We start from the raw sequence: 23,517 nt of genomic DNA, 5'->3' as shown, positions 1-23,517 counted from the left end.
GAAAACTAATTAACTAACTCTAAATGGCACAAACTAAACAAATGAGTTAAAAGCAAATACAGGTTTACAGTAGTGCAACAAATCAGCCACAAAAGAAAGAGTTTCATATTCCCCTCTTATTCATCCACTAGAGTGTCTTCACCTAGCAGCCTATTTCATCGTATGACATATGCCACGATACAACAAAGGTGAAACATGTCAAGGTAGACAAGTCTTCCTGTGCCAGTACAACTATTTAAGATTTTGTACTCTGGGTTAACAGTAAGTGGTGACTTTTACCTTTCTGATCAGATAGTTGGCAAAGACTAGCTGGGTAGTTCTTTCAAAGCATATTGCAGGCCATTGTATTTAATCGAGTCACGCTTACATGATCAGATTTAATTTTTTTATTAATTGAATGGACTGTGCTAAGTTTTCAGTAGATTACTGAACCTCTGAAAATGTTATTCCCTTTATAAAATTCTATATATTAATTGAAATCTAAACCTACTTTTGTCACCTTAGAGTTGTATGGGTTATTGATCATCCTAAGGTCATCAGACCTGAATTTCCATGGACTCCTCTGCGATGTAGCTACTTGAACCCACGCAGTATGGGTGCAAGGTGCTGCCAAATTGCACCGCTTAGGTTTTAAACATTGAATCTGTCCTCTCTTAGGACTGGTGTGACTACCCAAACTGGACTATGTGGAAAATAAGGATCTTTCTTCTACTTGCATGAGGCATTTTTTGACTAACCTTTGCAAGGACATTGTAGAAAATTTCCTCGTAGTTTCTTGTTAAAATTTCCTCGTAGTTTCTTGTTAGACTTTCTTTGAATCTTAACCTATGTTATCAGCCAATGTAAATGGACACATCTCCACCAGCTTCACTTGAGCAATACCATTTTGAACCAGCTGGATATTCATTCCTTGTATTTTGTTACTCAGTATCCTTCTTTTCTGTTTCCTAAGGTGTACTACTGTCGATCATTAGCCATTGCTTTCATTGAACTAACAGTCTTACAAAGATATCATGACTACACTCATGATCCCAACGTACCATCTACTCTGCAGCCTGTGCTTAAGAACCTCAGTGCTCTGTATGGCCTCTGGTCTTTAAGTAAACATCTGGCGGTGCTCTACCAAGGTGAGATCAGCTCCTTATATGGATTATGCATGTCACTTTATAAAAGTCCTAATTTCAGAATTAGGGTTTTTTTTTTTCCCACGTTGTCTCTTGGCAGGAGGAGAGAATCCTAATTAGGATTTACATTAGAGCATTTTGTTATTGCCTGTGTAATGTAAAATAGTCATTCTGGGCAGAATTTTCAGGAGCAGGGATTTGGAAGTATAAAGCTATACATTAACCCAGAAGATTCACTCCTAGCTCACAGAGGATGGAGTGCTCACAAGCTTTGGTGTGCTCCAGCCCTTGCGGGAGAGGACAGGAAATATACAGCCAGATGCTGTAATGTGGTTTATTCATGCAGAAGGTTCCAAAAGTCTTAGACTAAGGGGTTTGCAGTCAGCTCATTAATGAAAGCTAGTCAGTGCAAGAGCATTTAGTCTCTTGTGTACTGAACTGATAAACTCCTTTGTAACAGTATAACTTTAAATGATTTAAGTTTCTTTGTATCATTTTATTGTAAATGTATTTGCAGGTGGCTATGTTTCAGGCGAACAAGCTGGTAGATTTATTCAGAATGCTATTCTGGAGCTTTGCTACAGGGTAAGCCATCAATATTGTTTGTTGTGATAGAATAATGATATAATATTTGAGTACTAAAAAAAGAGACATGTCAGTTATTCTGTACTTCAAGGGGTAAATTAGCAGAATGTTATATTGATTGTTTCTAAATAACTTGATATAAAGAGAAGGCTAATAACCCATTGACCCTGAAAATAGTCCTAGTTTTTTTGCCAAAAACTGGAAAACAATATATTTCTACAAAATGATGCTCTTTCGTTTGTGGCCTTGCAATTTTTACTGGAAAACTAGCCAAATACTTGAGATCTCTACTCCAGTTCTATGTATTTAATTATATTGTTAGTTCATGGTTTTTTTTCTCAACACAAAAGCTTTTCAAACTGGCTCATATTTTTCCCAGGTAAGATACGTTTTCAAATAAGAATCTAGAAGTTATGCTTTTCACATTCTTAAATCTGTGTTTTTATGTCATGAACAGTGCCATCTTAGTTAAAATGTGTCTTAAAACTCCTAAGTAACAAAAGAAAGCATTTAAAATACAATCTCTTTTTGGTAATTATCTTGGGAGAAAAAAAAAAAGGCAAAATAAACCTAGTCTGCTTACAGTTGTTTTCTGTTAAGTTACCAGTGGCTGGTAATATACGGAAGTAATTTAATACTGCTCTCGAGTTCACAGATAGCCATAGACACCTACAAAAGTTGCCAAATGTATGTCTTTTGTTTCTAAACAGTTGAAAGATGATGCCGTTGCCTTGGTTGATGTCTTTGCTCCTCCTGACTTCATTCTCAACTCTCCCATTGGCAAAGCTAACGGAGAGGTATTAAAACCTGTTTTAGTATTTATAAATCTAATCATCTTGAAAGGGTTTGTTTTTGTAAATGGCCATAACATATTCAAGACACTTTACAGCTAGGAAAGAAAGGAAAGACCCTCTTTCAGTGCAAAATACCATAGTTAAATTGATGTCAGCAGAGCAATGACAGTTTACATTTGCTGGAGATATGCTTCAGTGAGAAAGTCATGCAGTATTACTCTTAATTGCTCTTGTAGGCACCTGTTCTGCTGAACTGAAAAAAATAATTATACCATCTCCTAAGATTCCTTAGGGAGTAATCTCTCTTTAGTAGGTAGCTTAATACCTTGGAGAGCTTCCATCTTTTCTAGCCCTTCTTATTCCCAATTTCGTTGTGTTAGATTTCTTGATGGATGTCATCACAGGCCTGCAAAGCTGTATATGGACCTCTATCCTATCAAAGTCTAATTTGGTGGCTATTATTACTTTTATGGTGAACTTCTGACTCTGTAAAATCACTGGCAAAATTCCCATTGATTTAAGGACAAAGAATCCTCATGTCTCTGTTTCTGTGTTGCCTATTGTTGTTGCGCTAAATCCTAGTTACATTATGACTAATGTCCTAGATTAGATATTACATTAGATTATTACAATATTACTATTAATAAGAGAAAGAAAAATTTAAAACTTGTTTCAATTAAAAATAATAATATCAGAAATGCACGACTATGAGAGAATTTTGTTTATCCAGGGGGGATTCTAGGATATGACAGAGGGCATCTTGTCATGGATTGATGATTCGTGGCTTGCAATATAATTTATACACACACAAAGCCAAATAATGATGATGATAATAATAATAATAGCATTTATTGAGAGATACATCACAAACATTAATCCCCAGTCAAGTTCTTTTTAAAAGAAACCAGGATTTTCAAATGTAGCCCTGGCTCTTTAAGCTTCCAACTTAGGAAACTAAGAGGACTTGAATATCTGAGTGCAGATCTTAGCACCATCTCGAGGAGACAGTCTCCTCGAGATTTTTGAGGCATGTGAGCTCCTTAGGGAGCAGGAGAGAAGCTGGGTCTCTTCAGAATAACAGTAAGGTGTAGGTGCTGGAAGGGAGTCAGCTGGCATCCTGATTCCTAACTGGAAAGCGTAGAAAAGCTCTAGTCCTGAGAGGAGGACATCAGGATAACTCTGAAATATCTGAGGATGTTATCTTTTTTTCTTTCACACTCTTGGAGCAATGTCTGTTTTAGCAGTGCATGGGCAGTAACATTTTGCAGTAAGTTGTGGAAGCACTGCTATATGACATTTATCTCTAGATATGGTCTGTCCTCATCTTGTGCAAGTAATTAAGGAATTTATGTGTGTCAGTTTTTTTCTCAGGCCAGTGCAAGGCAAAAGACTTTGAGGAAGTACCTGTCTGTATGTGTAGATATAATATCTTGAGACTCTTCTAAAAAACATTTATAACTAGAAAAACTACATATTTAAGAATAAAGAAAATAGAATCTATTTCCAGTGTTTGTTAATATGTACATTCAACTATTGCTATGTTTATACCTCAGGAATAAAGGTCTGTAAGAGCCCTTTTATCCTTGTATTATTTATACAGTGAATATGCATCAAGGGCATAAAGAGCAAATTTCCTGTTCCTCATCTTCATTTGTTTCCCTACATCATGTTGTCTTGAGACTGAGCTGCTGCAGTTTGTTTCAAACAGTATGCTTGGTTTACAGTGTTTTAAAAATCTCACTTCCTTTAGTTCCGGAACAATTTTAGTATGTAGTTTTTCCTTTTTGTTTGTTTTTTTCTATTATCTGTCATTTTTCAATAAGCTCCATGATTCCATTGACCTATGCAAAGGCCAAAATTCTCTTCAGCCATTGTCTTTCAGTAGATCGCTTGGCATCGAGATATGTCCCTGTAATACCGTTATTTCTTGTGATCGTCTTTACTGTTCAGGAGAACATTGAATTCTAAGGAGAGTTCTCTTTACAAATTTTAACTTCTCGTGCTCAGGAAGATTGAGGTGCCAGTTTCTAAGTTTTATTCTTAGGTAAATCTATGAACCTGATCTTATGACTTAGTTGAATGCATACGTACCTGCTGAAAAAAACCGACGTCAAAAATGATGCCAGAGTTACAGAGTAAAGTCCACAGGACTCCTCCAACTAATTTATATTTTGAACTTCCGAGTATGTACTGCTGCACTGTTATGACACCTTCATGGTAAAAACAATCCTAATTCATGGTAGCAGGCATGAAACTTCAGAACATCTAAAATCTTTGTGTTTAAATAATTTTCGCTCTCCACATGATATGTGGACCGTCAGCCAAATTATGAGATGTCCTTGCCTGCCATATCTTGAGCTTTTCAAACTTTCTCTGCGTAAGCAAGTTCATTTCCTTCCTGAGAGAGATAAATATTTCCCATCATCTTCCAGGAGGTCTCATCTTAGTCAGTTACTCACTTTTTAAAGGAACTTAACATGTAGCTGCAAACACACAAGTAGAAAAGTAGCATCCATCATAACTTGTCGAAAATATTCTCTCTGATGTGAGGGAGAATTTCCAAAGTAGGACCTAAATCTAGTCCTTTTTGGCATATGAACTAATGGCAATAGACTTGTTTCATCTATCCGTGGAAAAATTTCTCACCTGCTATTGCTAAGAAGCTAATAGAGGAAATCAAACTATTCATGGTGAGTTCAAACTTGTGGAATTTCAATTTAATCGTCAGAGTTGTCTCCCCAAAGCATCTCTGTTTTCAGTCTAAAGCATCTCCTCATATGATTGAGCTGAAGGAGTACTGCATCCTTTGGCCCACCCAGGGCTGTCTTTTTGGAAAGCTGTTTGGCTATTTATTTTCACTTTCAGAAGATCAAAATGCACATAAATGCCCAAAGACAGTCTGCCTACATCTTGGATAGCGTCAAAGAGACCTGTAAATGCATCAAGAATCAGCGTTCATTCATTCACACATCTAATAATGCTTTGGAACATGACTATTCCAGGTGTTTGCAAAACAGCTCTGTGGACATCCAACCAGATCTTTCCCAAGCTGTCATTGTAGAGGCTTCTGGAATAGAGGTTGCATTGAATAAAGTTATTCTCTAGGCATTGTTCATTTATGACTTTGAAACCTACCTCCAAGTGGAGCAGGCATTACTTTGGAATCATCCAGAATGGAACGTGCATAAGGACAGTCGCTCGAAGTACAATGAAAACTTTCCAACAAAGAGGTCTTGGAGACGCTTTGATAAAATGCACTTTTATCATTCCAGCCTCTTTCCTATCTTCCTCAGAGAATCTCTGCGATTCCACAAGTGAAAGAAAATTGAGGAGCAGCATGTACACTTTGCTTTTTGTACTCTTGCCTTGGGGAAAGGCAGATTATATTCATGCTGTTTGCATACAAATGGAGGAAAGCAAAGTATATGTGAGAATATTAGAGGTACATGTATGTCTACGGTGGACTATGCATAATTTCGAAGAACTTCAATTATGAGTAGATAATTTCATTTTTAATTTGGGTTGGAGTAATTGAGCTTGACAGTGACAGAACAGAGAAATGTATAGGGTAGAGTTGCACCTCAGCATGGTGACTTAGCATGCCTCCTTGGTTTTTAGCCTGTAGCAAAGAGCACGTAGTGTTAGACCTATCGTTTTAATTATTTGGTTGTGTTCGAAAGTGATCTCTTAAATATTCAAAGATGCCTGTGTTTTCCAAGACAAAACCAAATTGATACGTTTTCAACAGCAACATGTCAAACATCCAGCAACGTGTCACGTGTTGTAAGGTAAATTAGAGCCAGCAGGTTTCCACATCAAAATTAGCTCTGTTTGGAATTTTTTTACATATATAGGAGGACAGAGGAAGTTGATGCTCAAGTTTGCTGTCGTTCTGCTAGTAGATCAGTTGAGTCTGGCAAATCTCTTTGACTGGAAACTCTGTAATAGCTAGTATTACACTCAAATCATCCCATCCACCCAGTGTGTTCATAACACTTTGCAATTGTGTAGCCAAAGCTTCTCACTTAGCATTGAAAGGTACTTGCACATTACCTTTCATCTAGCAATCCCAAAGTATTTAAAAATCCTGTTAATCAAAGCTCCTAGAAACCCTTTGATGTAAGCACATGTCATCATACATATTTCACAACCTAGGAAGCCTGAGCTCCAAGGGTAAGGATTGTTAGGACTGTAGAATGTATTTACCAATTATCACAAATGAAATGATGAAAAAGACTTTAAGAAACTCTGGCTTTATTTACTTTATTAATGATAGCATCACAGAAGCCAGCATCCCGTCCTTAACTCTCGTACCTCTCTTCTGCGTTGACCATCTCAGGATCTCCTGTCGTGAAATATCTTCCAATTGTAATTGAATCAGGCAGTATATAGTAGTTTGGGTCTACTACTAAGTAGTAGTGAAAGTACAGCATTACTCTGTACATGCTAATTTAATCCTGGACTTACTCTGGGAACACCTCTGTTAACCATAAAGATGCAAGGAGTCCCCTACCTTCCCTTTCAAAGGTCATATCACTTACGCAATGAAATACAAGCTCTGTACGTAAATCACGTTGGTTTGATGACACATTTCCCAGTAAGGTGTCCCAGGTTCTACTTGAAAATTCTGGTCCAAAACTGAAGAGAGAAACCCAAGGGATCTTAATATAGATTGGAAAGATTCTGTTTTGTCAGTGCTTCTCCTTGCTTTAATAAATATGTAATTCACCCCTGTTAAGATTCAGAGGCATTCGTTTGTGTAGTCTAAATCACACAAAGCAAGAATTGTATCAAGAGCATGAGAATGGCCACACTGGATCCAGTTCACTTAATACTCTGTTACTGACAATAGCTAATAGCAGAAGCAAACCATTGTACAAAACAGATGATATATAGACATATTCTTCCCGTAGTTTCTCAGCTTTTGACGGTTGTTGAAGAGGTTTCTCAAGCCATAGGTTGTATTTCTATCATCCTTTTTAATAGCCACCAATGTTATCTGTTCCATTAAGTTTTCTCATCTGTTTTGAATCCACCTTTTGGCTTCTGTGAAACCTTGTGACAGCATGTCCCGCAATTTAAGTATGAATACTGTGAAAAAGTACTTTCTGTTCTCAGTCTGTATCCATTCAATATCTGTGGGGGCCTTTTCATTCTTCTGATAAGCCTTGTTGTCCCTTTTTGTATCCTTCCTAGTTCTGCCATATCCTTTCCAAGGTGCCATAACCAGACATACATGCAGGATTCAGGATGTGGGTGCACCATGGATTTGGCTATTCTAGGTCATTGTTCCTCTCGGCTTTTGTTCTCTTGATATGTTTTAAGGGCTGTATTTCACTCTAAAGCCTCAACGAACCAAAATTCCTGCTTACTGACCAACTCTAGTCAGCAGGGCCAAACTGTGGGATAGCTATTATGTAGAGACTAGCAGTACGGCAGTTTTGTTTAGTGTGGACAGACCCTGTAGCGAATCGCTAGAGCCCGGGGAGACTGCCAGGAAGTTTGACAGGACTGCTGAGTCAAGTGTACTCAATACTGTGGTATCTGCGTCTTGCTGTCTAAAATTGTCCATTGTTTCTATGGTGATCAGGCAATACAGAAAGCAGCACAGTTGTTTCTAAAGAGACACTGACCTAACAAAATGATTACTTTGCGAACACAGTATCTACAGATGAAGACGGAAGGGCTAGCACTACATTTTAAGCCATCTCAACAAGAGGACCATAATCATCACTGGGAACTTTGTTTCCCTTTCTATAGGGTTTTTCAGGATTAAATTAACGAAAGAGGCCTTGGAGAATGAAGCTTCAGAGGGAATTCGGGGAGAAGGAACACTATCTGTAAGAACACCTGTATTGGCCACAGCCCTTTTTCACCCCTTATTCTGTTTCTAACAGGAACTATGAGTGGATGCTAGGGGCAAAAATATAAGATACAGGGCATGTATACAGCGATCCTTTCCTAGAATACTTTCTAGCAATCAGCTGGAGATACATATCAGCAGCTGATAAAGCTGTCATGTAATGGATTTGGCTAGCCCCTTTTACTTTGTGAATTGTAACGAAAGATTTAGGTTGATTTCTCATACAAATATACTAGCCATGGAGACTTATTTAATTCATTAATGTTAGGATTTTAGAACTGATGGACTTCCAAATACATCACTGAAATCTATACAGCTTAATTTTCTTACAGAATTTCCTTTATTTAGAAAATCCCTTGTGATAGAAGAGTGATGCTAGCTCTTCTAGCAACTGTCTATTTTCAGTTGAGCAGCACTGCATTTTAAGACTTTTGAAAACATCAGACAACCAACTTCACCTATAGCTATACAGACCTTGAATAATGTGAGTGTTATGTGGATAGGAATCTAAACATTGCTGACTTCCTTACCTTCTAAGTACTTCCTAAGTTTCTTGTAAAAATATTAAGAGTCATATTTAAACACATATCGAGAAAGTAATTTCAAGCAGTGATATCCAATCCATGTTCTGTAGGATTCAGGCAAGTTTTGCAAACTACCTTTTAGTCCACGCTTTTCAACTTGTGTAAATACCTGCAGCTGAAATTTGAAAAAGGCTACCAGTCACTCACTCAAAGAAACTGTTTGATAAAGCCCCCTGTCTCCTGAATGCCTGTATTTATTTCTCTGTTTGTTCCTATCTGTGCAGCTTATCAAATAATGCAGCATTAAAACTTACATTTGGATACCTTTCTTTCTTTCTAATTACATATATGTTAAATATTTGTATCAATCAGAATTTTTCATTACCTTTCTCATAGCTGTAATTCTATGATTATTTTAAGTCTCATACTTTCCTCTCCATTTCACACGTCTTATTCATGAATGAGTTATAGACAGTTTGTGTTTCATATGAAAGGAAAGGAAATGTAGAGGAGAAAGGAAAACAGTGCAAACATTTTAGTACAAATTATGATGTGATGTAGAATAGATTTTAAAAGCAAAACAGGCATATGAATTTAATTCAGGATAATCCATGTTGTGTTGCAGTGGGGTGGCTTGGGCCTAGAGTCAGAGATCCTTAGCTGGAGCAGGAGAAAAGTTTCCAAATGTGTAATAGGCAGCTTTAAGCACTGAACAAAAGTTCAGATTCTATTTAAAATAAACTTTAATAGTCTGGGCATGATTTCTCCATGGAAGTTGGAGGCCTGCACCTAGCAGTGTCCCCCAGGGGTCAATACTGGGTCTAGTCTTGTTCAACATATTCATCAGTGACTTGGGTGAAGGGACAGAGTGCACCCTCAGCAAGTTTGCTGATGATACTAAACTGGGGGGAGTGGCTAACACACCAGAAGGCTGTGCTGCCGTTCAGAGGGACCTCGACAGGCTGGAGAGGTGGGTGGAGAGGAACCTCCTGAAGTTCAACAAAGGCAACTTCAGGGTCCTGCACCTAGGCAGGAATAACCCCCATGCAGCAGGACAGGCTGGGGGCTGACCTGCTGGAAAGCAGCTCTGCCGAGAAGGACCTGGGAGTGCTGGTGGGCAACAAGTTGAGCATGAGGCAGCAGTGTGCCCTTGTGGCCAAGAAGGCCAATGGGATCCTGGGCTGCATTAGGCAGAGTGTGGCCAGTAGGTCGAGGGAGGTGATCGTGCCCCTCTGCTCCGCCCTGGTGAGGCCTCAGCTGGAGTACTGTGCCCAGTGCTGGGCTCCCCAGTACAAGAGAGACATGGAGCTGCTGAAGCGAGTCCTGCGGAGGGCTACAAAGATGATGAAGGGACTGGAGCCTTTCCTCTTACGAGGAAAGGCTGAGGGAGCTGGGCCTGTTCAGCCTGGAGAAGAGAAGACTGAGAGGGGATCTGATCAACGTGTATAAGTATCTGAAGGGGGGGTGTCAAGAGGATGAGGCCAGTCTCTTCTCCGTGGTGCCCAGCGACAGGACAAGAGGCAATGGGCACAAACTGAACCACAGGAAGTTCCATCTGAACATGAGGAAAAACTTCTTTCCTGTGAGGGTGACAGAGCACTGGCACAGGCTGCCCAGAGAGGCTGTGTGTCTCCTTCCCTGGAGATGTTCAAAACCCACCTGGAGGCGATGCTGTGCAATGTGCTCTAGAGGACCCTGCTTGAGCAGGGGTGTTGGACTAGATGATCTCCAGAGGTCCCTTCCAACCTCAACCATTCTGTGATTCTCTGAAGCTCTGACAATCTCAGCTTAAGTATGTAAAGTTTTCACTACATTTATTTCCAGATTAATTTTAAAAAATGTGCAACAATATTAAAACAAACTTGGAATGGATTAAATAGTCTCAGTAAGCTCTAGCCCAAATAATCGAGGGGTAAATATATTCAAAGAATATATTTCAATATTTATTTAAATAATTACAGAAATCTAATGCCAAGCCTTCTTTTGATGTCGATGAAAGGCTTTCCATTTTACATCACTGACTGCTCTTTTACTGTATTATACTATACTCATACTTACTGCTGAAGATATTGCTTTCATTCCCTCATATTTCTGTAATGCTGTTTATCCCTCATAAAATTGCTGATGAATTAACAATCTGCTTGTGAGAGAGGAATTTCTTATTCTCAGACTAAAAAGTTCATATCTGGGAGAGAAGTTATGTTACTTGGCAGAAATGTATTGACGTACATGAGTGCTTTCAGATACAGTTTTCAGTGTGGACAGAATGAAGATTAGCTTAATTTAGCCTTGCCTCTAAATTTCTACCTTTGATAATACAACTGATGTCAAATTGAAAACAACATAATCACAACAAGAATACAAAGGTAACTGTTCTTATACCAAGAATGGTCTAAATGATTTACACAGGTAACCTGATGTTTACACTAGTTTGGAGTTTTATCCTTTATCTTTGCATTTATTCTAGCTCGTGCATAATTACCACATTTGTTATCTAGAAATTCAGTCACAATCCCATTTGAACCAAATATTTATCGAATAATATAAACCTGCAGAAATGTTCCTGGTTTTATTTTCTGTACAAATTAATCTTTTTTTTTTCTTAATTTTGCAGTTATACAAAAATATGTGGGCCGAGATCCTTCAAGGCAGCAAAGCTCTGAACAGACCTTCATGGTGGGCAGAATTTTGTATTAATAAACCTGTTACAGGCAGGCTGAGGTCAAGATTGTAAATGAAACAATTTGTAAGAGGCCGGATAACACTGAGATGGATACCATATTTCAAACATCAGGAGGAAATGAGACCATCTGTCAAACATGGAAAATGAAAGAGATTTTCATATAGAGGTGCCAAGTTTTAGAATAACTTTGATATCAAGTCCAACTTGATCTCAAGGACTGTTGACATAATAGTGACAAGAGCAAAAGCAACACATCTGCACAATGTTCATATTTACTCAGTTAAATATAAAAAATTAGGATTCATTAAGATCATTGCTTTGCAAAGTGTCTATAAATAAAATGTTCCAATAGCGTCTTGAGTTTACTGGCATATTACAGAAGTTAAATAATTAACAGGCTTGTGCCACCATTGATTATGAACAAGCTGAACAAAAGCATTTTTTCAAGAGTCTAGAAGAATATTAGCAAAATAAAAGAGAATCTGAAAAAAAGAAGGAGAACGAAAAAAAGATATCAAGAGCACCAATAGGGATAAACATGTATTAAGGAATGGGAATCATTTCAAACAGCCCTTTTAAAGTCCAAGAAGCTATTCGGATTTACTTCATGTGCCTTGACATTAAAATACTTGATTGTTCTTCCAATGCAAGAGAGGCTTTGAGATTTTAGGTAATCTGACTTTGAATTGTGCATATCTCTGTAAATGCAATTAATTGAAAATGAGTTATTTATTCTTTTTTTAAAAAAGTATGGTAATGCAAACTTGAAAGTCTTATGTATGTTCCCTGTTGGTTATAGTGCTTTCAGCGCTGCAAAACGAGCAATAAACCTGGGATAAGTCAGCACGCACAGAAACTGCACCTACTTTTTTAAATCAAAATGCTCTCGAATGAGTTATTAAAAATGTTATGCTATAGGAACATGTAATTGTGTGATAGGCAGTACTGAACATACTACAAATTTTCTCTATCATCAGCTATATTAATAAATATTTTAAATAAATATTTTTATAAATAATAAAAATAAATATTTGTATTTTCAAATGGAAGAGACATAAACATAAAGCTTTGAAAATTCAGAATATTTTATATTTTAGATATGCTTTGAAAAAGTAATTTTTCTTCATTGTATCTTTGAACTGTTAAATCCTAAATCCTGCTTCCCTTGCTGTTGTGAGCGGTCCTATCAAGTCAAAGTGATTATTTTATAAGTTGACTATTATTTATGGCTTCAGTTTGTGCTGTTAAAATAAATGAGAGTTCAACACTGAATTCCACTTTAGCAGAATCATACCCTAGCCCTTGAGAAGTTTTACAATTTCGTAAGTAGTTTCAATGTCACTACATAAAAGTTTGTAAGTCTTTACACACCACCACCATAGGATCAGGTAGTTGTGTGGAGGCTTCCACAGTTCCGTCAAAATCTGACAGAGCGCAGGAGACATTTCATTGCAGGAGAATGCATTGAAAGGCCAATATTAAAAAGATTTCTTAGAGTACCTCAAGTTACATTACCAAACAGAAAATTTTTAAGTTTAGTTTGGGTTACTAAGAGCAGTTCAAGGTTAATTAAAGTTGATCACCCTCAGCACACTTCAGTATTAAATAAATAAGTAAAAGTTACTCACATTTCCCCTGGAAAAATGGATGAAAATGTCTTGTTAAACTTTACCTGTACTTTTTTTTCTAAACTTCATTGTCTTTTTCCAGAAGATTGTCAGTGTTGCCAGTGTTTTTTTCTAGCTATATCCTTTCTTGTTTTCTAATGAGTTATCATAGTTCAAGATGTCCCAGTAGAAGCCTTTATCTAGCTATTGAACTATATGAAAGAGTCAAAAGTTTAGCCAGCTTTTCTGGAAAAAATTAGTATATACTAAGAATTTATTTTCTTTGAACTGCTTTGCCTCTTTTAAGAATGTCCAATAGGTGGCATCATCCCATGGAAAAACCTAGATCAATACAGCTATCATTAGATATTGTAAAATCATAGAGCCATATAGTTATCTTCATCTATTTCTGTTTTCTCCATCTACAGGGAATCCAGCGAGTGTGGATTTGTAATTTGTATTTGCAGTTTGAATTTTTGCAAACGTGAAGGAAATAGGCAGAGCACATTATTTCCGATATCCAGTGTGAACACCATGATCTGTGTGTCAGTAAAAGGGGCAAATGAGGAAAACGATGCCCCACTACTCAAAACTACTCAAAATGCAGAGACCAGTAGCATTGGTCAGCTGCTCCACGTTCTATACCATCAGCTATCAGCAGCATTGTTTCACTGTATCTTACAAGCCTGTGATTTCACTATCACCTCTGAATTCTTCGTAAGTGATAGTCTTTTACTCTCTCTTTCCTCACAACTGGGAAAAAGTAACATAAAGTAGCAAAGCTGTATGTAAATCTTGCATATAGACTAGTCATCTACTTATGAGGCCTTCTGTAGCCCAAAAGAAGAAAAAAAGGCTGTATTTGGCAAGTAGCTTTAGCCACCTTTGTCCACAAAAAGAAACTGAGAAGTCACAGTAGAACAAAACCGAAGAGCCAACAAGCCCCAAAAGATATCCACTGAACACATAACAGGAAAAACAGATTTGTATCACTTCTGTGGAGATATATGCCTAAACTGTTCCAGCTAGCCTTATTTATTACTACTATTTTGTCAACTCCCAAAATCCCTGATAAAAGATGAGCTACTCCATGCTGACAAGGACTGTACAAACTGACAGGAAACTGTGGTGTTTGTCCTGAAAAGCTTGTAACTTAGACTGGAATGAACATTGGAGAGAGTGTATTGACAAGAACGTGGTTGTGGGGAGGCGGAATGGGATAATCAGTAAAATGTCATGATAATAGATGCTAATATGAACTGTGCAAATCCTTCACACAGCTTACGTTAAGCACACAGCTTTATGGGAGCTTTGGATGCCTACACAGTTAATGAAAAGCATTAGACTCCTGAGCATTTTATTACAATCCAGATGATAGTGCCAAAGCTGAAATAAGTGAAAGTGAACTGGGTCCACAGCAAGGCCATGGGGAGTTACTCTTTGTAATGTTGCTGTATCCAGCTTTTAAGAGTAGCTGAAATTTCAGTGTTAATTTGCAGAGTTGAGCGGCAGCATGGAGGGAGCAAGATGTAATGAACTTTGACATCCAGTTCTCTACTAAATCAGAGGGTAATAATTCAGCAAGTACCACAAGATGTCATTACTGTTTGCAGTCTGTTCCTCTTATAGGACATTTAGAAGAGACCTCTGGCAGAACAGAAAAGTCACTTCCCACCCAAATGCCAAATAACATTGAATGTGTCGTTTTAACTTGGCTGGGGAGTTGGGTCAAAGGCTGTCAAATAGATTCAGTCCAAAATGATTTGGCCTTGGGAACCTATCCTTTCAGTTGCCATGCAAAGGAAGCCAAATCTGTCACCAGAAGGTTGAATCCATGTAGGCCTGAAAAAGCCCTGACATAGCTTTCCCAGTAATCCCAAAGGCTTGACTCATGGACAGTACTATTTTTCTTCTTTGTGACTTGTCAAGCTACCTACCTACCTGTTAAAGGTAAAGATTGATTTCCTCTGGGATGTGATATTTCTGCTGTTGTGACTCAGTTAAATCCACAAAGCACTTTTATGTCGGGAAAACTCAAATTGTTCCTGGGTGTTTGGACACCGAATACACACAGCTCCCTTGGCAATATGGAAGATATATACACCAGTCATTCATTCGCAGGCCTTTTGTAGGAGCTGTGGTGTAAGGAGAAATGATTAGGGAATCAAATGGAGGTCCTACCGTCTTTAGCAACAGCTGCACTTCTGTGGACATAAGCTTCCCAGAGGTGCTGGTTTGCTGCAGATAGATAGACTCATGCTGCCAGCTCTGCCCCTAAGCCTCTTTCCCACTGTAATATGTGATTTATCGTGAGTTCCACAGGGTAGTACATTCCCCTTCTGTTTGTTCTTATCCATGTATTTTCTTTACTGACTGAAAAGTGTTTTCAAACCTGAATGGTGATTTAATAATAGTACATACTGTTTTATCTACATGATCATCCTCTCTCTCAGATATAGTATGTTACATCGCAAACACTTATGTTTCCTCTCATTGCTATATTTCCAAGAGCCTTCGTAATGTTCTATTATTTCCAATTCTCATTAGCTTGAGATCAGAATAGAGCTCCAGATCATTTTAGCTTGGTTCACTGGCCTAAGGAGCACCATAAGCAAAGGGGAGCTCACTGCATGAGACATCCCTGTGATAGTATAATCTGAGACAGACAGATCCAGTCAAGGCAAGGTCAGCTGTGATCTCAGCAGGCCGCCCGGAACAATGTTAGCAGGAACAGAAGCATAAAGCGCCTCTCTTCCTCAAGAAGTAAAGGCACAGATTTATTATAATACAAACAGAGCATTTCACACCATTTCTTTTCAGAGGCAGAAAGAGTGATAAAGATAATTTTTGCTGAGAGTGACAATTCTGCTAGCTACCTTGCTTTTTTTGTTTTCCAAAATTTTACATTCTGTTTGCATTTGTTGAGCCTTCTGAGAACATGAATCCGTCTCGAACAAAGTGCAGCTTCCATCCGGATTTGCTTCACTGCGTTTGTCAAAGACCAGCAAGGACATGACTAGAACAATTTCCAGTGGACTTTCAAAAGCAAAGTTACACGTTTTTACACTCTTGCCAAAATTATCACCATAAAAATAGTCCTCAGATTAAAACATCTCTCTTTTTTATGTCTAGAATTTTTTTTTTTTGCATGGGAACTATGGTAAACTTTAGTATCAAGCATCTATTGAGATTTGCAGAAGACTCCAAAGGCCCAGTGTCAGTGGATGACAGTCTCCGCTCTCATCTATCCTTCTCTAGAGTGCCCTCCCCAACTCATTTCTCCTACTTGTCAACTTCTCTGTATTCATAGCTTTGCTAAAAGCTCATTTCTGCCAAATCATGAAACATCCATTGTTGTCTCCCCTTTTATGCGAAGGACAGCTGTAAACAGTAAATTCTTTGATGGAGAAAATACCTCAGTTTGTAATGACAATTTTGTTTAGAAGGCAAGGACTTGCAATATTTTTGCCACATAGAGGTAACCAGGAGTTCTAAAATAGTGTGTTTAAGGATCATGGACATGCAGATCTACTTTAGTCATACCTGTGAGTGTTACAGAGACATGCCTAGTGCTTTCAGCCATTGATCCTTCGGCAAGGGAGACTTCTAAGCAAGCCTTTTGCCAGTATGCTTATATACCATACACTTGGCCTACCACCTCCTCGAGACATTTGGGGATAGGTTGCACTTAAGAAAGGAAAACAATTGCCTGAGCATGAAACCTCTTTTTACAGAGCAATACATCATTTTTCTAAAATGTAAGAATCAAAGCAGAAATCTATAGGCACACATCATTCCCTATAACAAAAATATAAGCTGTGATGACAAAACTGTTAATACGGAGGCAAAAAAGGCTAAAAGTACTCAATAAGTCATTCTGCTCTGTATTTACAGGCTTTCATCACACGGAGATGATGAACAATTTTCCAATCCGTTAGTAATCAAGGAGGGTGTTAAGCAATTGTAACATGGTAAACATTATAAATTCAGCAGACCCATATAACTTACAACAGACGACTGTGGAGTTCACTGAGGAGATCTTTGGCCTGCTGGTGCTCATTTCTGTTACATTTAAGAGTGTCAAAGAAATTCCGATAGACTAAGGCTTGCTAAATATTGTACCATATTTCAAAAGGGCAAAGAAGTGGTGAACGTGATTCAATCGCAAGTAAAACAATGGAAAAGCTGAACTGTGAGTGAACTAATAAAATAATTGGCATATAGCAATATAATTAATACCAAAAGATTTAGTAAAAATAGAGCATATCAGACAAGCCTAATTTCATTCTTGGAGGAGTTTACAGGTATACTCAAACTGTGATGTTTGAACATAAGTGACATCCAGCGAATATATACCTCTAAGACACTTGAATTAATGTCACGTGACATGATGATTAAAAAATTAACATTCTATATATCAATAAAACACACATAAATTCAATTAAGAACTTGCTAACTGACAAGATCTCAGAAAGTCATCAGTGAAGAAATCATAGAGTACTTTATGGATGGTGGTATTAAGCATAATCCTAGACCTGCCACTGCTTATTATTTTCATCAGTGAGCTGGAAGTAACTACAAAGTCACTTTTACTAAAATGTGCAGGTGGCGTAATAGAACTAGTGGAATAGTAAATAAAGGTGAAAACAGGCTTTACGTACAGTATAGTCTGAAATGGTTAGTAAATTTAGAGCAGCCTTTTCTGTTAAACCTAATATGCAACAGCTCCTCCAAAAATACAGAGACAAAGAGATTTTGTGGCTTGAAAGACCTGGCATTCCAGCTCAGACAGAGCTGAGCAGAGGTGAATCCCTTCCTCTCCCCTTTGGGTGATTGCTCTCAACAACCTATCTACATCAACATATTTGAGAGGGGAGAGTATGTTTTATAATTCTTTTAAAGATTGCAGGAGTGTCACAGGAAGAGTAAAATGTGAGATCCTTACATTTACATGCTCAGATAAATATTTTGTGTCCAGCCCTAGTTTTAAAACAGCCACATCCAAAGTTAGACCCATAAAAATGCAGGCCTGCCTGCAGAATGGAAGCTGCTATGGAAAATGGAGGTTTCTAAAAGAGATCTAAGGCAGTCAGGGTGGATAGGCAATTTGGTGTGAGTTCTCAGTATGGTGTAGTAATAAAAAAGCCTCACATAACCCCTGTAAAACATGTTTAAGGAAAGGGAGTAGTGTGTAAGAAGGTAATTTTATCTCTGCTCGTGCTGGCAGATACTAGATTCCAGACTACTCTTTCCTTAGTGCAAAGATCAGGAAAGGGTGCAAAAAAGAGCAACAATATTGACTTCAAAGCAAGAGAAAGGTGTGGGACAAGAAACTGGAAGAATTCAATCTGTTTCGCATGTCAAAGAGAAGATTAAAAGGCGATGTGATTATATTATCCGCTTCTCCAAAAGTGGAGCAAAATGCTGAATGTCAAAACAAATCTAATTTGTGTCCAGTCACTAGGGAGAGATTTAAGAAAATGGTTTACTTTGAAGGAAAGTGTGTGCGTATGCACACATTATTTGGGATAGCCAAACAATGGTCTATGGTTTTGTTACATCCTGTACCAAGATTTTTTTTTTAAATCTCCTTTTCAGAACAGCTGGTGCCATTTGACCTGTCCTCCCAAAATGTACTTCTCTGAGTGTCTTTAAATAATGATTTTTGTAAGCCCACACAAACACTTGGCTTTTTCAATCTATTTTATCAATGGTGAGAGTTTTAAGAGTTCGGAATTGAGCACTGGCTGTATTTCACTTGTGTGATGGAGGAGCCAGGAAAAACATTTCTCCTGGGGAGTATTCCCAGTTGTAAACTTATTTTTAACACATATAGGGTAGAATTTGGGTTCTCGTGCTTGTTTTGATCTCTTTACAAATTCTTATTAAAAGGATGTCTTCCAGCTTCACAGAAATTGCATTCTATTCCAGTCCAAAGCCGTGGATAAATCTCACAGCCAGAAGCACTAGGCAGGGAGAGCACAATTTTCACAAAGTAATTCTGTAGAAAAACTAGCTTCCCCACCTGAGTAAGGGTACCGCCATCTGATTTTCCATAAGGTCATAAAAGGAAGGAAACACGCAAGTGCGCAAGACAGACTGAGCCCAGCTCTTCATTCAACACAAAGCATTAGCGCAGTTGAGCTACACAGTATGACAGATGAAAACCATGTACTTTTTCAGAGCAGTAAATTGCACTGAGCACTGTTGGTCCAAGGTATAACCCATTGGCACAGACCCAGGCAGAGCCACTCCTCAGCGTCACCCGTGGGCTCTGTTCCAGGGTGTCCCAGAGATAGCCCCCTATATGATATTTTGGAGTTGGTGCAGTGCCCTCTTTCTGTGCTCTACCCAAGCAGGAGAAATCCACTCTTAGCCTTAGACCATCATAGTTACCACGTGAGTATGTATTCAGGGAATTTTCCTGTATGTTTTTGGCTTCCTGTTTATTTTATTTGTTTTTTTGCTTGTTTATCTTTTAACATAGAAAATGTTAGCTGTCTCTCTACCAGGCTGTCTGTATTAACAAGCACAAAGATAGGTACAGCATTATTTAACCATGCCATGGTTCCTCCTCCTCAGACTATGTCCATTTTTCTGGTTTCTTGTCATTATGCTTCAACTGTTAGGCCATTTCTGCAGCAAAAGTTGGCCAGTTTGCAGTTTTGTGTCTGTTGCCAGGCTCACTGTTCATTGTGGGAGAATTCCATATGAAACCAGAGGATGATTTTCCTATGTGTTAAGAAATAGTCTTGGCACTAAACTGTTTGAGTCATCTTTCTGTTTGCTTGACTTCTCCCATAATGATCTTATCCAAAACTTGATTCACCAGCTAATCTCCCAAGACAAAATTTTAAACAATTACAGAAAAAAAATCTTCTTTTCTGTGCTTTTTCGTTTTAACCTGGGAAAGCTCAGAGCTGAATAAGGGTCATGCTGTATTTTGCTTCAGTTGAGGTTAGACACCAAAAACTTATACAGAAAGGTACCTTCCTTAGATATTTGATTTATATTATCAATTATGGTGGGTTTTTTTTAGTTGGGGAGGGAGCTTTATTTGTTGTTTTTCTTTGTACACTGCAGTAGCATCATCGTTACTAATAAGGTGTGTCTTTTCACTTCTCAGAACCACCGTGTCACCTCTGAATGACCAAAATGTTTCCTCAGAAGTATTCAAATTCCCAGTCAGGTATGCAATAGTAGCTCAAGAAAATTATTTAAATGTCCTATAGAGACTCATTTGTAGATGTTCAAATGTCCTAAGACTTGAGATGACTCAAGATGTCATCTGGTCAAATCTTATTCTTCAATAAAAGATCAATTATACGTGTATTAGTCCTTAAATCAGACATTTTTTTGAATCTCAGACTCAGCATTAAATTATAATTAACATAGCAGAAAAGGCAAACATGGCTGTTATTCTAGACATCTAGCGTGTTTTCATCTTGTGTTTTTATAGAATTCTTGGTGAAGAGGAAGCAGGATTACTATAATGCTTAGGAGTGAAAATCATGGACCAGGATCCCACTGTCCTAAGTGTATACATTTGTAGGTCTTCACAAGTGTATAGTCCTTTCTCTCCAAAACCTTGCAATTTAAATAGAAGAAAAGAGATAATGCATTATGAAGGAATTAATACATGGATGGGGTCAGTACTGGACAGCACTATTTGCAGCAATTGCAATGTTCCAACGACCTATTTTGGTCAAATTTTTTATAAAACTAGAATCAGTGGAGTTTAAAAGAGAGATGTGCAAGAAGATAATGGAACAGTGGAAGAAAATAATGGGACAGTTCTCTGGAAATTTTCTGGGAGCCTCCTAGTTTGGGAAGGAAACTTAGGAGAAAATAGGTTGCCAGAGCTTGGCATCATGGAATAAGCAGAAGTTGGAGTAAGCATCTTGTCGGTGAATAAGAGATTTCAGAACTCGTTTAGGTTATGATGGGCCTTGAGAGTGAAAGTCAAGAGCTTACACTTAGAATGACATATAGAAGACACAGAGAGCCAGGGACAATGCCAAGGCCCTGCAGTAAGAAAATGTGCAAATAGTCTTTTGTATTCTGCATGGAAACAGAGCTGCATTTGTCGAGGCCAGAGAAATGGAGATAACGGATACATAGAAGACTGAGTGAGTTTCACTGTATGAGAAAGAGGAAAGTCAACACTTTGCAGAAAACTGTGTCAAAATTTAGTGATAGCTTGGACATAGGAACTAAATCATAGACTGAGGAATAATAGGTAAGTTTGCCTCCATAATGAAGGTCTCACTTTAAAACACTCCTTTCAGTAATTCCTGTGGCATTTTTTCAGTATTTTTTGCTTCCATATGTATCTAGGCAACACCTGGAATCATATTATTCTCTAAAAGCATCTAAAAATTCAGTGTTTCATTTCAACATGTTGCAACACTTTCAGTTAAAGGATACAGATTTCACACACACTCGCACACGTACGCGCACACAATTATTTACAAAACTCAATCCTTGTATATGTATCCAGATGCAAAAGTAAACAGTTTTGATGTACTTGTCCTATAATATAAAATGGCTTAGTTGATTAGTTTTCCATTTGGCTGCTATTTCTTTTTTGTCAAAATTCAGCCAGAAATAAATGTTTAAAGTTAAGACTTTTGAATCAGATATTTTTTAACAAGACGTTAAAACGTTATCACAGTAATCAGCTCTTTATTAAAACATTGTGAAAGGCAAAGTGATAATTAGACACTATTTATGACATGATATATTGCTTAGGACTATAATGGTGTTAGATAAGATTGTTATCTCAAGAGTTACTTTGTAAAAACTAGGAGAGGGAATTTTCTATTACATTGTTTACTGAAGCATATCGCTACCATTCAAAAATAGCAGCAGAACTGCAAGCATATTTTATATTTTAAGTTTGTGAGAAAATTGTGAATAATCTGATTTGTCTAATGAAGTTGCAGTATACTTTTCAGTAATAAAGTCGGACAGAGGAATTACTGTTACTTTAACAAATACATCCTACAAAAGATATTGTAGTTTTAATTACCTCAAAATGTTTAGAGCTTAGAAACAAGCTGTTTTATTTTAATTAAAAATCAGAGCTAATCTAATAGCAGTGTTATGCCTGAATAGCTCAGGGAGATCATTTGTTGTTCTCCTGTTGCTATGAGAATATTCAGAACTATATCGTGTCGGTAGATTAACATATAGCTATGTAAATTCTGAATACTTTTAAAAGCTTGGTTTCATGCAAACTGCATTTCAATGCATATGCCCTCTCTAATTGCTTAAGCACATCTCAATGTGTTTTAAATGATTGCATTGCACTATTTGCACACTTCAGCAGTGAATTCTGTCTCCAGCCCTTCCTTACTACGCGGTATGGGAATTTCACTGCACACCACACTTACTCAAACTCTGCCATGTCTCATGTAGGTTGCAGTGATTGTGTGTGGCAAAACAAGCAAGGCAGCATTTCTACCACAAAAAAAAAAAAAAAACACTCCATAGTCAGGCCTCTGAGCCAACGATTTTCACCTTGGGAAGGGTGCAGGGACTCTGATATGAAACGAGCAGCCACCTGGCATTGCAGAAAGCTTTCTCCACTGCACCGCAGGTGCACCCAGGCCTAGCTCATAAGCGCTAGGTGTAGCAGGGAGTAGAGCCATGGATGGCAGTCAGTCAGTTGCAATGGTATCCCACCTGGGAGAAGGAGACAAGACCCAGAACAATTGCTCCACCAGAGCATTACTTTGTCATCCTCCAGCTGAGCCATAACATATTGACAGCTCACATTCATGCTTCATCTCCTTTCTAATAAGGCTGGTCTAACAGTTTTGGAAAGGTCTTGTTTCTTTGTCCTCAAACTTTACAAAAACAGGTGAGCATTAGGGAGTAACACCGGTTAAATCTGGCTAAAATCACTTGTACATGTGAAAACTGAGCACAGATTTTGGAAGAGTCAGAACTGGGGTACTAAGAATACATTCTGTGGTTTTCCTCCTAGCAGCAACTTCAAAGCGTAAGGCACAGCCTGAAACCAGATTCTCTTGCGATGTGGTTTGACTGCACCTGCTCATCCCCAGCGGTCCAGCCGATAACAGCATCTGTGGAGGCACAGACCGAAACATCTGTACGTAACCCTATAAGCAGTTTACCAAATGTTACCAAATTACCGAAGCAGCCTGCGATTCAAGAGAAAGACTTCTGATGAAAGGGGAGGAAGAGGGTTTGCTAAAAATTTGCCTAACTTTTTAATATGTGTAACGATGTAACTGGAAGCAGATTTATAATCACATTAAATTGTTTACATAGCAGTGTAATAGCTGACACAGCTGTTTTATCCTCCTACA

At 38.0% G+C, this 23,517-nt stretch overlaps 1 protein-coding gene and 1 long non-coding RNA gene across 15 annotated transcripts in view; both read left to right on the top strand.

Moving 5' to 3' along the window:
• ACOX3 (acyl-CoA oxidase 3, pristanoyl) overlaps nt 1-11,927 on the top strand; it is a 44,550-nt gene extending 32,623 nt beyond the window's left edge. For 11 of the 13 annotated variants that reach the window (XM_068943445.1, XM_068943446.1, XM_068943455.1 and 8 more), the window contains 4 exons: nt 953-1,127; nt 1,642-1,709; nt 2,420-2,506; nt 11,505-11,927. In XM_068943445.1, coding sequence (XP_068799546.1) covers nt 953-1,127; nt 1,642-1,709; nt 2,420-2,506; nt 11,505-11,624 — 450 coding nt within the window. In that variant the 3' untranslated portion in view covers nt 11,625-11,927. The remainder of the gene's footprint in view (nt 1-952; nt 1,128-1,641; nt 1,710-2,419; nt 2,507-11,504) is intronic. The other 2 variants (XM_068943449.1, XM_068943451.1) reach the window with 1 other exon arrangement.
• Nucleotides 11,928-13,765: 1,838 nt separating this feature from the next.
• On the top strand, nt 13,766-23,306 carry LOC138067244 (uncharacterized). Of its 2 annotated transcripts, none has more exons than XR_011141114.1 (3): nt 13,766-13,897; nt 20,307-20,369; nt 23,175-23,306. It is a non-coding gene; the product is annotated as an uncharacterized lncRNA (long non-coding RNA). The 2 variants fall into 2 exon arrangements; XR_011141113.1 differs by having other exon boundaries at nt 23,172-23,268.
• Nucleotides 23,307-23,517: the final 211 nt, after the last annotated feature.

Source organism: Struthio camelus, chromosome 4 (assembly GCF_040807025.1).
Source record: "Struthio camelus isolate bStrCam1 chromosome 4, bStrCam1.hap1, whole genome shotgun sequence".
Lineage (NCBI taxonomy): Eukaryota > Metazoa > Chordata > Aves > Struthioniformes > Struthionidae > Struthio > Struthio camelus.
The sequence above is the reverse complement of the archived record's forward strand: the minus strand, read 5'-3'. Positions and strand labels throughout refer to the sequence as shown.